Here is a 16,223-nt window from a genome sequence, read left to right on the forward strand (position 1 = left end):
AATATGTTTGGTTTTTTGTCATGTGTGTTTGAAGACAAGTTAAATTTACCATGATATACCACATTCCACCCATCCTCTTTGGAAGACAGAGAGGCATAAGGGAAATCGTACAAACATTCAGATTATAATTCTGGCTATTCTATGTAACACAATGGATAATCCACACTTTGTTGCGTGGATGGGATCACTTCATTCCTGGTATTTGCTAGTATTTTGACTGGTGTTTCTGAGTAAAGCAACCCAAATAAAACATTCATAACTTGGCTAAAATTTCCTCACTCTGAAACACATTTCCTTATCCAACTCCGTGCATTGCTGTGCCACATAGCTCCAAATATCAACATAATTTCTGCTGTTTTTCAGTCTTCCTTGTTTTCTCAGCCCTCTGCAAATTTTTAGAAACTGGCAGCGGTTCAGAGAATTTGTCTGCCAAGTCTATTATCACCCCAGGATTCAGCTCATCTAGACCTGTCGATTAGTATGTGGTGTCTTTGGGTTTTCCAAGGCTTCCCAAACTCTTCTAAATTCATTCTGTTTAAAAGCTTTTCCATAGTTTCTCCTGCCAAAATCCTGAACTTGGGGCAGCACCAGAATAAATGGACAATTTGCTGAGAAGGTACATTAGAGGTCCTCCCTGCTCAGCCCAGCTGCTTGGCAGCTGTTGCTGTAGCTCCAGGGCAACAGCAACCCACGTATTTGCCATGCGTCTCCACACGGGGAACTTGGCTCCTGGATTTAGTAAGACTCATTCATCTCTCTCTCCCCAAAGCTATCTTCTGTGCTGGAGCACTAAAACCACTTTATGAAGTTGGGGCTGCTGTAGCACCAAAAGCTGTAGCATCAAAACAGGGGGGGGGATTTTCTCGACAACAGCTCAGAATTCTTTTGCTGTAAGGTAAGTCAGTGTGGAAGGGAGGATATCTCTCAGATACTTCATTAAACATATCTAATACCTTGAGCTGTTCTGACTAGGACACTCCCCTGAAGTCATAAACAGAGGGATAAACAGTGTCTGTCATAAACAGATGCTTTTGCAGATCTAAGTAGCATGACTCAAGAAACAGCCCACTTCAAATTTTCTTCCCACCTCTCAGGATACTGCTCCCTCGGGCTGATCACCCAATCGGATAACTTTGCACAGAAACGGTCTACAGCTGCTCATATGTGTAGTTGCAGCCTGATCTCTGAAAAGAATAATGACCAGCTGAAAATCCTAACCCCTTAAAACCTGCAAGTCTGGACTAAGAACTTACAGATCAACAAGAACTTGACAGCAGCTATCCTGCATGAACAGCCTCCAACATCAGAACTAAACTGCTGCGATATAAAATGGCAATTCTTTAGCACTTAAGTCAGTTAATGCAGGGAGAGTAACACAGAAGATTTTAATAACCTTTAGTATTATAGCTAAAACAAGCAAACAAAAATTCTTCTCCATTATTTTACTCCTTACCCCTGTATCTTTCTCTTTACTTCATTTACTGTCAATTTCTTCCATCTTTCCTATTTCTATTTCCCAAACCGATCCTTCCCTGATCTTGTCTTTTTGAATTCACTTTTCACTCTGTATTTGTCAATCTTCCTTTTACTTTTTCTTCTCCTTTGTCTTGTTCTCCAAATCTGTATCATTTTCTTCTCACTTCGCTAGTTCTTCACTGACCAAAGTGGCAGCTGGAACGAGCAGAAGCAATGTGCAAATTGTTCTGGAGAGTATCCATGGCTTCACACCCAGCAGCTCCCTTCATGGGAAGGCCAGGCTTCTCTAAAAACTGATTTGCACTTTTCTCCCAGTTACTCCACTTGCTATTCCAGAAATCATAGGCTTTCTGCAGCCTCAGAATAGCTTTCATCCCACAGGTTACACAACAAAGTTTTAAGCGCTTTCTTCATATCCCTTAGAAAAAGGAAAAAGAAAAAAAACACACCAACCCTCGACATCCTCTATGAGGCCAAACAGCAGCTCTATAGCATTACGAGCTTGTAACCAAATACCGATCTTGACTGTTATCATTACCCACTTTTCACTGCTTCAGTTATGTCGAAGGCATATCTACCTTATGGTGTCTTACCATATCAGAATATAGTCAGACAATACTGTTGAAGGCCATCTTAACCAAGCTGCAGAATATCACTCTCAAATACTGCAGGAGGTACCAGGCTGTAAGATTTTGGAATTACGAATGAAGAGGCAAATACAGAACTAATGCTTTCCTGTTGTCAGCTGGAAAATACAACAGCCACGTAGTTTAATTCTTTACAAAGCAGTGTTTTCAACTAATTTTAGTGTTGAGCATAATCCAGACCATACGGCTTCTTATTTCCACTCGCCTTTGTGAAACAAAAAGGCATGAGGTAAGGAGAACTGGTCTAGAGCAAATGTCAAGCCTACCCACACCATCCAATACATGCTCTTCGTTAGTTCTCATATTGACAAGCAGTTCATTAACTTCATGGACTTCAGGACAGGTCAGGCTAATTTTAGCACTGACACCAAAGGCAAAGATCAGGTCGGTACTGAGGGGTTTTGCTTTGCAGTGTTTGGTGGTGTTTTTTTTTTTTAATTTAAATTTAGTGCCATTTTTAGTTCAAGTGAAACAGATTGCTATTTCAAGCTTCTCATTAAATGGCCAAGACTTGTACTGACTTTGGTCAGTTTCATTTAGACTATACTCAAAACTTACTAAAAAATATTATCAATTGTTTTCTCCTTCAATAATTCACCTTCTGTGGAATAAAAAAACCACTTCTCAAGCATTTTGTAACTCCATACCAGACACGCGCATTAGATTGATGACAAAGGAAATATTTTCAGCACCAAACCTGGAATAAAACAAGTTTTTAGATGGAAACATTGACAATCTGACACTGTTAAGGAGTATCATAATTCACTTTTTCAAAACCATAACCTATTAAAGTTTCTTACCTGGACACAGTCTGCAAAGAAAGAAAAATCACTGAGGAGGTGTTTTTCTGAAAACACAACAATTATGTGCTTACCAATGCTGATACGTGACTGCATAAACAGCATTTTCTCTGAGACACTGAAATAACTGAGATCAGTTTGACCATAATTTGAATTTCCGAAGCGGTGACGGACTCTTTGCTGTACAGAAATCAGCTTGCCTCCACAGTCTTAGCACCAAGGAGCATTTTGCAACAAGGTCGTTTCCAGAAATAATACTGAGATTCTGTAAGAAATTCATCTGAGACATGAGTGTTTTCTGAAATCTCCCAAAACACAACTTACGACCAAAATAAACAGTTGTGAGTGAAGAAACATGCAGTAGCAACGTGCTGTCTCAGCACTAGAGACAAAGCTTTAGAGAATGAGATATTATTTTTAACTTCTATTTTCTACTGGCAAATAGCACACGTCCAGGGAGGTAAGTAACAAATGCACAAACACACAGGGATTCTCTGCCAGTACTCTTTGTAGGGTCCAGCGATTCATGGTTCAAAAGGATTTTCTAAGCCAGAGATGTTGTCTTCATATTTAGCAGCCTTTAACGGATTAATCTTTCAAGTACTGGTTCAGTTACTTTCAAGTCATGTAAACTTTAACAGTAATGAGATTTTTTTGTTGTTGTTTCTTTGGGTGGGTATGTTCTTGGCAGGGGAAGGGTCTGTTAAAGAGGAGCGCCATAGCTCACCTGCACGCCTGCAGAAACCACCTCATTTTGTACACTTTGAGCCACCACCTGCAGATTTCATTTAATAACCTCTAGTCCTGGTATCAAGAGAGACAGTGAACAGTCACTCCCATATTCATCCTCTCCCTCTGCCACTTGTGATTTTATGGACTTCTTCCCTATCAACCATCTGCCTTTCAGTCTGTTTAGTTATCCTCATACAGGTGTTGCATTCTATTTGTCATTCCTGTTACCCTCCTCCAAAATCTTTCCCAGTTTAACTACATTGGGTTTGAGACGAAAGAAACCAGAACTACACACAGTATTCAAGATACACATACACCACAGATTTTTTATAAATATCTATTATTTAATGGATTAACAATGCTTTATTTTCTTCTCCATTTGCTTTCTGGTAATTCTCAACATTTTAATTAAATTTTTAACCTCTATTAAGCCGACATTTTAAAGATCTATGAAAACCCTAAGTTCTTACTTCCAAGCAGTAATAGGCATACACTGGTGGTCCCCAGCAGTTATGCAAAATTTTCTCCCATGTCCACTACTTCACATTTCCTGCACTGAATTGCATCTACCATTTTTATCATCCAGTCACTGCGTGAGGTAAGGCCCTTCCATAATTCTTCTGTCAGTAATCTTCACTACTCTGACCAGCATCTGCAAACTTTGCCATGTTTCTACGCAGCTCTTTTCCCATAAAGGTCATGAATATGCCGTAAAGCACAAGCCTAGGCACAGGTCCTGGCAAGACCTCATTGGTCATTCTTTTTGCCATGAAATGTGATGATTTATTCCTGCTTCCTATTTCCTATCTTTTAATCAGTTATTTAACCATCTTTGAACCCTTCCTTATCCTACAGCAGCTTGCTTTCTCTAACAGCCTGGGACGAAACCTTGTCAAAAGCCTTCCCTTCTGAAGGTCATTTCCATATTGCTGCCAGCGCTGCACTTGTAGCTCAGATCCCGCTTTACAGACAGCTGAAAATGATTAAAACTTGACCCTTTCTGCTCTCTTCATTCTACTGCAATCCGTTTCATTCAAATGTGACCTGCTACTCCCTTCCTTCTCAGTGTTCATCTCCTCTCTTCTTCCCTATTGAGTGATATTATACACATTTAACAAAACTAACACAAAAGAAAATATTTCTTGGTATTATTTGTTTACAGAGCTCTCCAGCTTGTATAAGCTGACAGTATTAAAGGAAATACAGCCACATCAAAAGTAGTCTGAAATCTGTCCCGCGTTTATTACATGTTAAAAATAAAATCAAATCCCACATAGTGCTACACAATTTCCCATCACCTTCACACTGCAAGCCATACACATTAACAGACAAGAAAGTTTCATTAGACCTTTATTGCTAACGTGAAGAAAGTTTTAAAGAGTTCTGCTGCATACTAAAGGTATACTGCAGGAGTTTTTGTGTGGGGGGAAAAAAAAAAAGATTCAAAACCTTATTGTGTCTGAAGATTGAAAGCTCCACATATAAAGCTGCAGCCCAATCAAGGATTTTGATACTCAGACAACTGAAGCACTACTGATTTGGAAAAGTAATTTTTCTTACAGTATATAGGTGAATAGCTCATGCCTAATTACAGATTGAGACAATTTGAAATAGCACAAGTTTGAAACCTTACTGCATAAAATCAGACCATCAGAATTTCCAATGAAGCATTCATTCTGGAGCAGACAGGCAGCATCGTAACACAAAATACAAACAATAGTACACATGGATTTAATTAGATTTCTTCACTGCTATGAATTCATCCAAACAAGCTCTTTAAGAAAGCCAGAAATAGAATTCAACTTTCATCTCCTCTGGATGTTTTGGCCTATAGCAGTCAGTCACGCTCTCAAAGCATGTTCTCCCAGAAGCAGCTGTGTATACACAACAAATCACATTCGGACATGTTTCGATCCAAGAGTGGGTAAGGACGAGCAGAGGTGAGCAGCAGGCCATCCCTTGACACTAACACCAACGGTTGCCACAGCAACAGGAGGAATCACAGGAAGAGGCTGGTATTGATCTTTCCATCCCATCTTCTTGCCATTTCTTCGGAGTGGTGTTACACACTGATACCACAACCAACACCATCACACATACCCAGGTTCTCAAGTTAATGGGAAATAAGAGTGATGAAAAGGCAACAGGGAATAATTACCGCTGTGGTTAGTCTGAGTATACAAAGAACAGGCAGCAGAATTTCCATTTTAACAGCAAGCTACGCGAGGGGAAGGAGGGTGTCAGTACATACAGGCATGTTTCCCCATGCCTTCCATTTACATCTCAGGTTTTCTGTGCATTTTCCTGCAGGGCAGCATCTGCCTGTTCTCAGCATTTGCAACGAGAGTTACCAATGCCTAAGTCAGGTATTGTAAAGCGTAAGCTATAGCAAAGGATGTTCTGCGCTTAGCTGAAAGCCTGCTACATCATGTCAGCATACTGCAGAATGGCACAGAGCCAGAAGGGTAAGAAAGAGAGACTACTTACAAATATTAAAGACATTTTTCAGGTTAACAATGGCATAGCTTCAGAGTCCCTCAAAATATATTACAGCACAACTAAGTTGTATAAACATGTGATAATACATTTCGTGAGACTATAAGAGATTTCGTCAAAGACTAATATTGTTTCCAATAACAACATATAGCTCAAAATTGCATTCAGTTCAAAAATTATAGTACTTTGTTGATACTACCGTAAGGCTTAAATGAAAAACACATTTTGAAGGGTTCACCTTCACTATTAACATTTCCTCTTAGGATATGCAAAATGGGAGAAAAATGGTTTAAAATAGTAGACTGAATTAAGAAAGCCTTTTAAGGGCATTCCCAACTGTATATATGAACACTGAAGAATGACCAGAATAGTTTGCAGAATGTGGTTCTAGCTAAGAGCAGAAAGGTGCTTATATCAGAAAGACAAAGTATTATTCTTGTAAACAAGCAGATCACTCCTGCGACATGCACCCTACATTGTCCCACTTTTGTATCAGTATAACACCAGCTCTGTAATCCACTCTAGTTGCATAAAGCTGAAGTAATAAGCAATAGTATGGGATGTACCAAATATCTCGAGAAACTTTGTGAATTATAAAGTGATTAGCCCCTCAAAAAAAAAAAAAAAGAAAAAATCTAACTAGCACAGCCTTCAGAAACTGCATCATAGTTTTCCAAAGCAAATACAAAAGACAAATTAGAAGTTTCTATATTAGTACAGATATTCTTAACAAACTTTTAACATATATACTTAATAAAAATAGATCCCGAAAAAAACCCTAAACAATACCTACCAACTGTGTACATCAAGATAGCAACTCCACAATAATTCAAACAAATTATAACAGTATGTGATATTTAAGAGCTCTAGGAACCCTGTTAATAACAAGTCTCCCATCATAACTTAGAGAGGCAAATAGCCATGGGTCTGCTGAGGACCATTCAACTGCATATACACTATCTTCATGTTCTTCATAGGTAGCTATTACACTGTCCTGAAGGGGCTCTTTAATCCTAAAATTCAAGGAGGGGAAAAAAAAAAGAAGAAAATAGTAAGGATCTGTGAACACACTTGATTTAAAAGGCAATACTGAGTGTCACTAACATCTAGATATGCAACGTCCCATTTAATGTACAAGACTGCAGTAGTAGGCTCTAAGCAAGTATTTTATACCAGATATCTGCATGTACCTAATGTCTCAGACAACACAGCAGGATGAAGGCAATGTTAAAGACCCCATTTGCAGGGACAAAGTACCTGTTAATCTCAAGTTCAGTGCATTTCCAAGTCTCTCAGAACCTATACTAATCACCTCTCTCTCTAAAGCAAGTTAAACTACAGGGTATGATCTAAAGGCACTTAAACACACATTTTTATCAACACCATTTCCCTCACCATGCTCCATCCCTTCCTTATCACCTTTGCTGTTAACTGAATTCTTAAAGTAATATATAATCTCATTAGAGACGAGTAGGTAGGTAAAAAGTTGCAGTTCTTAACATCACAGTCTCTCCTGTGCTGCCATCCTGGAGCCATTCTCTCCAGAATAACAGAAGGGAGATGGAGGCACCACTCTGAATACTTCATTTTTTAATCTCTGACTCCTAGAGTTACAACAACGCGGAATTCTCATGTGTTATTGTATACTTCACCTCTCACTGCAACACCCAAGCTCCCGGTCACTTAAATCACGAGACAGACAGATTCTCTTCTGCATTGCAAATATTTAAGAACAGATTCAGGCAATTCTCTGAAGTCCAAACCACCTAAGAGTCATTGATTGAGCTCTGCTAGCCGAGAACAGCCCTTCTTCCCTCCACTCACAGAGCCAATCCCTCCTCCTCTCACAGGAAAACCACAGCACATTATTCTGTAGCTACAGGGTAGGTGAGCTTTCAGAGGATGACCTTAGAGCTCCTTCACCCACAGAGGATCACCTCCTGTCTGACAGGAATCCATCAGTTTTTCAGAAGCATCCCCCTGCCTCCCAGAAACAGCCTTGTATTACAGCTGCAGTCCTCCTAACAACAAGCAAAGCCGAAGAGCCTTGTGAATGCCACTCAATCATTTAAACAGATGCTGCTACTACAGAAACGAAGCGGTGTTATTGGCTGGCTTTGCCCTTTACCGTTGCTCGCTGAAAGCATGCATCTCTACAATTGCAAAGTGTGTATGGTATCACATTTGAATTGCCTGCAGGGTATTGCTGCTCCACCTAGCCAGCCTAACCAGCTGTGGATCTAACACTGCAATTAAAATTCAGTTGAATTTAATGAATAAACCCAAAGCAGTCTGATACTGCAGAATAGCTTCACATATTTAGTTTCAAGGACTTTTATCATTTACTTATGCTACATTTAAGGTCGGCTAACAAAAAAAGGTCATGGCACAAACAATATGCAGCCCCTGGTTAATTGCAAAGAGCAGGTCTGTTTTGCAGTTCTCCTGAATATATACTGTGATACAAACCACCTAACAGCAGAGAGCTAATAAACACATGCACACACAGACACTTCATCTCCCGCAATGTGTTTTTCTAAATTCCTGCTAACTGACATGCCTGGTTAAGTGAAAGTTGGTCACGTCCCCAGATAGCACTGTGCTTCACGCAGTGCTCACCCACTTACCCACAACTCCATTATTCTGAAGGTTTCAAATGTCTCCCCGGATAAGCAGGGGAGTAATGCACAGTGCACATGGCTGTCAGGGGACACGACCGACTTTCAGGTAACCAGGAGTCTCAGTTAACCAAAGGCTGAGTAAGCAAGGACAAGTAAGCTTCTACATTATACTATATTCTGTACGCTCAGAGTTGTTTCAGCGTTTCATTTAAATAACACAGTTCATCTAATTTAATTTACAGAAGTCATAAGCGAATGAGTGTTCAGAAAAGAAGTCTGTAGATGAACTTCTGTTTGGCAGTTCCATTTACAACTGCAATTTTTAACTCCCTTTTATTATTGTCTATACATTGAATTTCTTCTTCAGTATGAAAGTAATTTTGTGCCTTCCCAGAAAAAGAAAGCATGCTATTCCATGTGGTTCTTCAGACTACGAGTTCAGTTTTCAGAGGTTTTTTTTATTTTAAATAGCGTAGCTCTATGACAACATTATGTATAGGCTACTTGTGCAGAAGAATGTAATAGTCTTAAGACTGTTACTGAGAATCTGAGAAATTCTTTACGGAAATGATGACTTGGTGTAAAAGATCTAGATACTATACAAGATAATCAGGATGGAAGAAAAAGCATCTCAGAATGACGTCTCAGGAATGATACAGAGGATCCAGAAGAAAATGTCCATGAGCACCCTTTACAAACACTATGAATGAAAACAGATAGCTTTTGAATTATGCGATGGGTAATGAGCCCAGAAGGATTCTGCTAGTGGAATAAAAAACAGAATTTGTTTCATGTATGTGAAAGATTGTTCAAAATAATTAAAAAAAAAATAAAGAGCAAAGTTGGTTGTTGTGGGTTTTTTTTCCTTACAACAGGAACTTCCTGGAAACAGATCACCTTACTCTATGCTAACAGACTTCCAGGAGAACACCTCAGATTTGTCTGCATTTTGACTATGTGCATGCTTTTTTTGGTAATCCAAGAACAGGCTGACGATACTACTGTTGAATCTATATGAATCTAGGATACTTACAATTGTCCAGTTTGAGTCCCACAACAATCTATTTACTGTCAATGAATTTTGACCATTTTACACCATTTTACTTATTAAAGAATCAGCTCAGACTCTCCTAACTCCCCAGATACAAAATATAACTTAGTTAATGCAAGAAGTTACAGACTTCACAGCTATGACATAGATATTTATTTTAGCAAGGTAACAAATACCTACAAAAAAAAAAATAAACAGAGTTGATGAAAAAACATAATTTTTGTCACAGCACATACTAGTGGAACACATCTAAAACAACTTGTATTTATCTTAAGACAGTTTTGTCTATTTAGATATTCTAATTATCCTTCCGGTTTTCTCAATTGCTACAATTTTATTTCTCCTTAACATACAACAGGTAATTTCAAAGCCTAACATATCATATCACTGATGAGTGTATTTGTTCTAATAATCTATTCATAGTATAGCAATGTTTAAACGAATACTGCTATAATTTCAAGACCATTATTCTTATCTCCATTTCATAGTTACTAACTCCTGATGACAATGCACAGGTTATTTGCTTTCTTAGGTTAGATGCATAACACCCGGCAGGAAAGAGGAGAACATTCAAAGTGGACTGGATACCAGGATAAAGTCAGCAGATCTTTGGCAGATTTTGGAACAGAAAGAAGAGTCCAGGACCTCAAATTTCTTCCCAGTTAGAGAAGTTCAGAAACAGGAAGAGTATGTGTACAGAGGTGGATATAAAGTAAACTTTCTTCTATCCTACTTTAACATCTATAATTCACGCTGTTGCCAACACACAGAGATTTCTGGTTTTACATAAAAGTTGCAGGTTACGGGTATAAAAAAGCAATAGCTATGCTAAAGGTAGTTTAGTGTATCACAGGTGTAGGTGCCTGGTCTATTGATCCCTTGATACAGCAGTCTGACTAGGCTATATTTGATAAGCATACTTGGTAATCACTTGTTATGTCTGGCAAGCTTACTGAGCTATTTTCTTCCTTGTCCTAAATCTCCCTGCCCCTTAAAAAGCTTCTTTACTTTCTCGTTGTCCTGTGCTATTTTAAAGACTTTTCTGGACAGACTAAAATATCTTTCTCTCTCCTTATGTATGTTCTTCCATTGCATCAACTGACAAGGCACTCCTACATCATCAACAACTCATTGTAAGAAATGTGTAATCTCTACCCACATCCTGCATAAATTTAAGACCTGTGCCACATAGAGCTGAAAGTGGACTACTTTCTCTTTGTAGTCTTACTCACATAGTGTGACCCCTACCACCTTCTCCTACGAAAGAAGATGAGCTTTCATTTTACTAGATAACTTCAAGGTTAATTGTGTCACAGACTTGAGAGAGAAGCCTGTTAAGCCTTGGATAATTGTTTTCGTGTAGAGAGCTGTTCTTTCCAATTACTTCTTATGCTAACAACCACTTAAGTTTGCAGTGCTTGTGATTGTTTTGTCACCACGATGTTCAATACAATATGTTTTTCAGAGTCACCAAAAATCATTACTTCTGTATCACAGCCAAAATTAAATCCTCTTTAATCTAAAAATCACTATGAAATAGATGTGATTCAATAGAGCAGCAACACGTACTGCAGCATCCAAAATGAATCCTGAAAAGCATGCCATTGGATTCTAGAACAAGGCCCATGGATGCCCTTTCCTTTAACCATAGGAGAAAACACAGCAACCGTAAGGTTTGTTTCTGGTAAGCTTAGACAACATAATTCTTCCTTTTCACTCTGTTAAGGAAGACAGAAATCAAGGATGTTTATATTGGAACACAATTTTTATATATATAGTAATTGCCTGGCCATTCATAATACTGTAAGCATCGTTGTTTTTTTGAGTAAAAAAAATAAAAAAATTGTCTTGTGAACTGCTTCTACAGGAAAATGGCAGCTGTAAAACCAGGAAATGCATATTTTTATATAACACTTTTCATAGCTGCCCTAATACATAAAATAAATTAAGAAGTGTAATTTGCTGATTAAGGTTAAAGGGAGAAATAGTACGGAAAACCCCGTGTTTTTAAAGCCAAATAATCTCGGAGCTGGAAAGTGCTGCTGCACTAGATTTGATCCAGCTTCTCACACATCCACCCAAGTAAAGTCCTGAACACTGGCATTCCCCAAACCAGAAACTATTCAAGCTGTTTTAATTGAGTCTCTTGGTTGATTCCATAGCATAATCCTACAATTTCTAGATTTCTCTAAGACATAAATACCACAAGCAAAATATCATCAAAATTAACTCTATTAGCAGCTGTGTAGAAATATCCTGAAAGTCTGACTTATCATGAATGTTTTCAAAACACCAACGCTCACAATTCACTCTCCTGAAGTCCCAGACGTTATGTTAGATCACACAATTAGCACGTATTATCATGAAACCACACTATTTGCTATTCAAAAGGCTCCAAACCATACTTCTACCACAAAAAGCAGAAACCACAATCTCCCTTAGATCGAATTTTGCAGGAAATATCTCTCTACAAAGAGGCCACCTACCATTTTCTTGCCAGGCCATTCCATCTGCTGAAGATGTTCCTACACTTAAAATCTCATTAAAACTTCACTGTCTCAGTGAGCTACTTTGTGCTGGAAGGATCAATCCTTTATATCTCGGCTTTATACGCAAAATGGTGAGAAGTGCTTGTGTTAGATGTTGTTCTGTTTGTATCAAAGGACAGTGTGGACAACATCTGTGGTGAAAAAGATGGAAACATAAGACTTCAGGAAACACATTAAAAAATGCATTTCCTAATGTGAATTTCTGGTACAATCATCAATAGCTAACAAAGATAAGGATAAGCTTAGACCATATAATCAAAAAATGCAGCGTAAGGGAGAAGGCAACATACTGACCTTAGTAATTAGAATCAGTTCTGCCAGTGAAAACACAACAGACATCTTATGCCTGTAAACCCCAAAGAAAGTAGGAAGCTTATTCTGCAAAACTGAAGTGTAAGGATAGCTTCCTTTTCAAGACTGATGTATAAGCTCAAAATGCTACTGACCATATATATCTTTTCATTGGTACGGATACATAAAACGCTTTGCTCTTAAAAAGCAAGTCCTCAATTATCAATTGAACCTTGTCACGAAGTTCTGGCCATAGATGTCACGAAGAATGAAAACAATGGTGTAGATACAGCATGTAGCTTGTTGTTGGTGCTCCTAAGCTAACAGATGGTCTTCTCATGCTGTGTATCATCAACACACCAAACAGAGGGCTACAGAGTTTAAAATTCAAACCAATAAGGCAATAAAATATGTTGCAATAACCGAAGAAAAGGAATCCTCATTAGTGAGTGAAAATGGGCACACTAAGCTGCAAGAACCTGGCAGTTTTTGTTTATTGTTAGAAATAGCAATGTAAAATTAAAATGGCTGTCAGACTGGTTTAATACAACCAAAAATAGACTCACTCACTAACATACGGATTTTGGATGACCAGAGAATGAAGAAAGGATATAAGACAGTCACCACCTCCTTTTGAGGAAGGCAGTTCTCAGGGCTCTGCAGATATCTAAAAGGGAACTGACGGAAACCTTCAGGAGCTTCGGAATTAAGGGAAGTTCAGTGTTGCAGGGAGGAAGCCCTTGCAACACCAGAATGCAAAACTATTGAAAAAAGAGAGGCCAAGGAGAAGCCTGCCTTCATCGACTGTATACATAGATGTGGAATGACCCCATGCTTTAAACATTTTGCTCAAACTGAGGCATTCAAAGCACTCCCTATGTTCTTATCCAGGCACATCGGATTTGTCCTGAGGATGAAAGCTAAATGCACCCCAAATACTCACCTCATCTGTTCTATTTGTTTTGTACATTTTTTTTTTTCTATCTCTGGATCAAGGTGCTAGAAATTAAGCTAGGAGTACAGCATTTCATTCTCCATTTCTCAGCTAATTTTTTTGCCACATTTGAAGTGTACATTAAATTATGCAGACTAGGGACTTGACCAGAATACACCACGGCTCTCCTCTGGCATAATACCAACAGCCTCCTCTCTGTGAAGAGCTCAATCCTCTTTTCAGACTACCTCCAGAGGGGCTTTGGGCTTCCTAAACAGAAAGCACTGAAGCCTTTCCTTATTCAGTGCAAGAAGACAAATGCAATCGGCATATTTCACCTAGACACATTTCACAAAGGCAGTGCGTGCGCAGCTAGCAGGTTTCAGAACAAACAAAACCACAGTTAATGAGAACAGATTAACTCAAGCATATGGCCGACAGCAAAAGAAAATCCTAAACGGAAGAATCGCAAATCTCCACAGATGATTCAGAAGGCAGTAAAGGTCCCCGAGCCGCAGTCAGGGGCTAGAAGCATACCCAGGGGAAGTATCATCTCCTTTTCCTGTTTTTATCATCCTTCCTCCTGGCCACTATCGGAGACATAATAAAGGCTACGGAGATCTTTGATATGATACAGGGAGGCTGCTCTTACATTTTTTTGATTGATGAGAGAAACAACAACAATAGCAGTTAAAAAGCAGGTGAAGAGACAGCAAACTACTTGCTGTGAGATGAATCAGAAGTTGAGAGGAACTGAAGGTCACTCGGTTGAGACAAGAGACAGATTCTCCTGTAAAAGTCCTAGTTGTACTGCTTATGCAAGCATGTTCTGGTCTCCAAGATGGGAGTGTATATACTCCCAAAGGAGGAACCTCAACAAATAATTCCTTAGTAAGAATAGAAAACGGCAACTTTTTTGTTGTTGTTCATTCATTACTCAGAGAACCTGTATTCTTCTCTTAAAAAAAAAAAATAATCTCCAAATAATTATTTTTCAGTTGTGAACCTCAACAAGGTAGGCATATACTACAGAAAATCTGGCAAGAATAAATGAGTGGGTAGACTCATGCATATTTTTGCATGGTTGAACAAAAAAGGGTTAAACTGACATATTACTTGCTTTTGTCTCCAGCCAAGAAATACAATAAAAAGGAGAAAGTTCATTCCCAAATCTACTGAAAATTAACATAAGTCTTAAAGTCCTCCGAAGTCTTAGCTGCATAGAATAGTATTATAAGTCAACATTTTTAAAATATGGGTATTTTTGCTAAGTAGAAAAAAACCCCTAGCTTTGAAGATACAACTGGTACATACTCTCCATTTTTATATTTAATTCAAGGAGTATTTTTACACGTCATTTTATTCAAAACATGAAAAACAGGGAGCCCATGAGGAAATAGCCCTTTTCCTTCATCCAATTTGATATTTCAACTCTCTTTTTGAGAGATTTGGTGAATCTGTCTGAAGGTGACAGACTGGAGATACTAGTTATACAGACACCTGCTTTTCCTGGTGTAGTTCAAGACACATCCAAAAAAGACCTTTTCTTTTTCAGGATTTGTGTGCTATTTAATAGCAAATCAGAAGTCCTCCAAAACAGGATAACAATTAATCCCTTGAGAACGTAACACTTTCAAGAAAGTCTAGAAGATGCCCAAGCAAAAAAAAAAATGCACACAAACACACACACCCCCCCGGTCCCACGCCCCACCAAATGATACAATAAAACCCTGTGTTCTCCAGAAGTGACAGTATCCGTGTAATGGTACAACACTCTTCAAAGCAATCTCCAGGAGGGAAACGGGTACTGAAGCCTAAATATTTGGCACTAGTGGTTGACTAACAAGAGGTATTCCCAACAGCTATTATGCCCTGCTTCATTAGTGTGCTCAGAACTAAACAGACATTCATCTGGCACCAATTCAAGGCTGGTGTGTACCTTGCAAATATCCTTCCAGCTCAACTCATAACAAAGATGGGAGGAAAAAAAAAAAACAACCAACCACCACCCAAAAGAAGACTCTTACAGTACCAAGCAAATGTTACAAAAGCTAATGTGCTTTCCCAGGTTTTACAGAGAACAGATTAGCAGCTGAAAAGTATGTATTTCAAAAGCAAATGCAGTATTGATACTCTTCTTGCCTCTGGGAACAGGCAAGGGCTCTACAACATTACTGTAAGAGTCATCCACGATGTGCTTTACATCCATCCCATAGCCAAATGAAGAGATGCAGCTAAAGGAAAAGATGCGCTATACTTGTTGCATCGCTTGGCATATTCTTGGTTTCAAAAATTCCTATTCTAGAAACAATCACTTGTGTTTTAGTAAGGCAACCTACACAGCCTACAATCCATGGAAATTCGGAACTCCAGAGAACCTACTATAAAACATCTGTCAGAACACTATTCACTTGCAATGTGATTTATATTAATATATTCCCCCCATACTAGAGAACCCTGTAATCTCCGTCTCACTTCCATTAATGCTATCTTCCACCCAGAACAGAATAAATTGTAATCCCCGGCCAAAGATAAGGAACCAAAAAGTACATCATATTTAAAATGCTGTAGTTTAGTTACTTTCTAGAAAGAATGTACTGTTGAGGTGAGCAGCCTTCTAGGTACT

The 16,223-nt window shown here is 38.6% G+C and overlaps 1 protein-coding gene across 3 annotated transcripts in view; it reads right to left on the minus strand.

Moving 5' to 3' along the window:
- Window positions 1-4,873: 4,873 nt before the first annotated feature.
- The window catches only part of EIPR1 (EARP complex and GARP complex interacting protein 1), an 88,167-nt gene continuing 76,817 nt past the window's right edge, over window positions 4,874-16,223 (minus strand). For 2 of the 3 annotated variants that reach the window (XM_075414788.1, XM_075414790.1), the window contains one exon: window positions 4,874-7,164. In XM_075414788.1, coding sequence (XP_075270903.1) covers window positions 6,990-7,164 — 175 coding nt within the window. In that variant the 3' untranslated portion in view covers window positions 4,874-6,989. Of the gene's footprint in view, window positions 7,165-9,768; window positions 12,504-16,223 lie in introns of those variants that run through there. The other variant, XM_075414789.1, reaches the window with a different exon arrangement.

The sequence above is a fragment of the Opisthocomus hoazin genome, chromosome 2 (genome assembly GCF_030867145.1).
Source record: "Opisthocomus hoazin isolate bOpiHoa1 chromosome 2, bOpiHoa1.hap1, whole genome shotgun sequence".
NCBI classification, from domain to species: Eukaryota; Metazoa; Chordata; class Aves; order Opisthocomiformes; family Opisthocomidae; genus Opisthocomus; species Opisthocomus hoazin.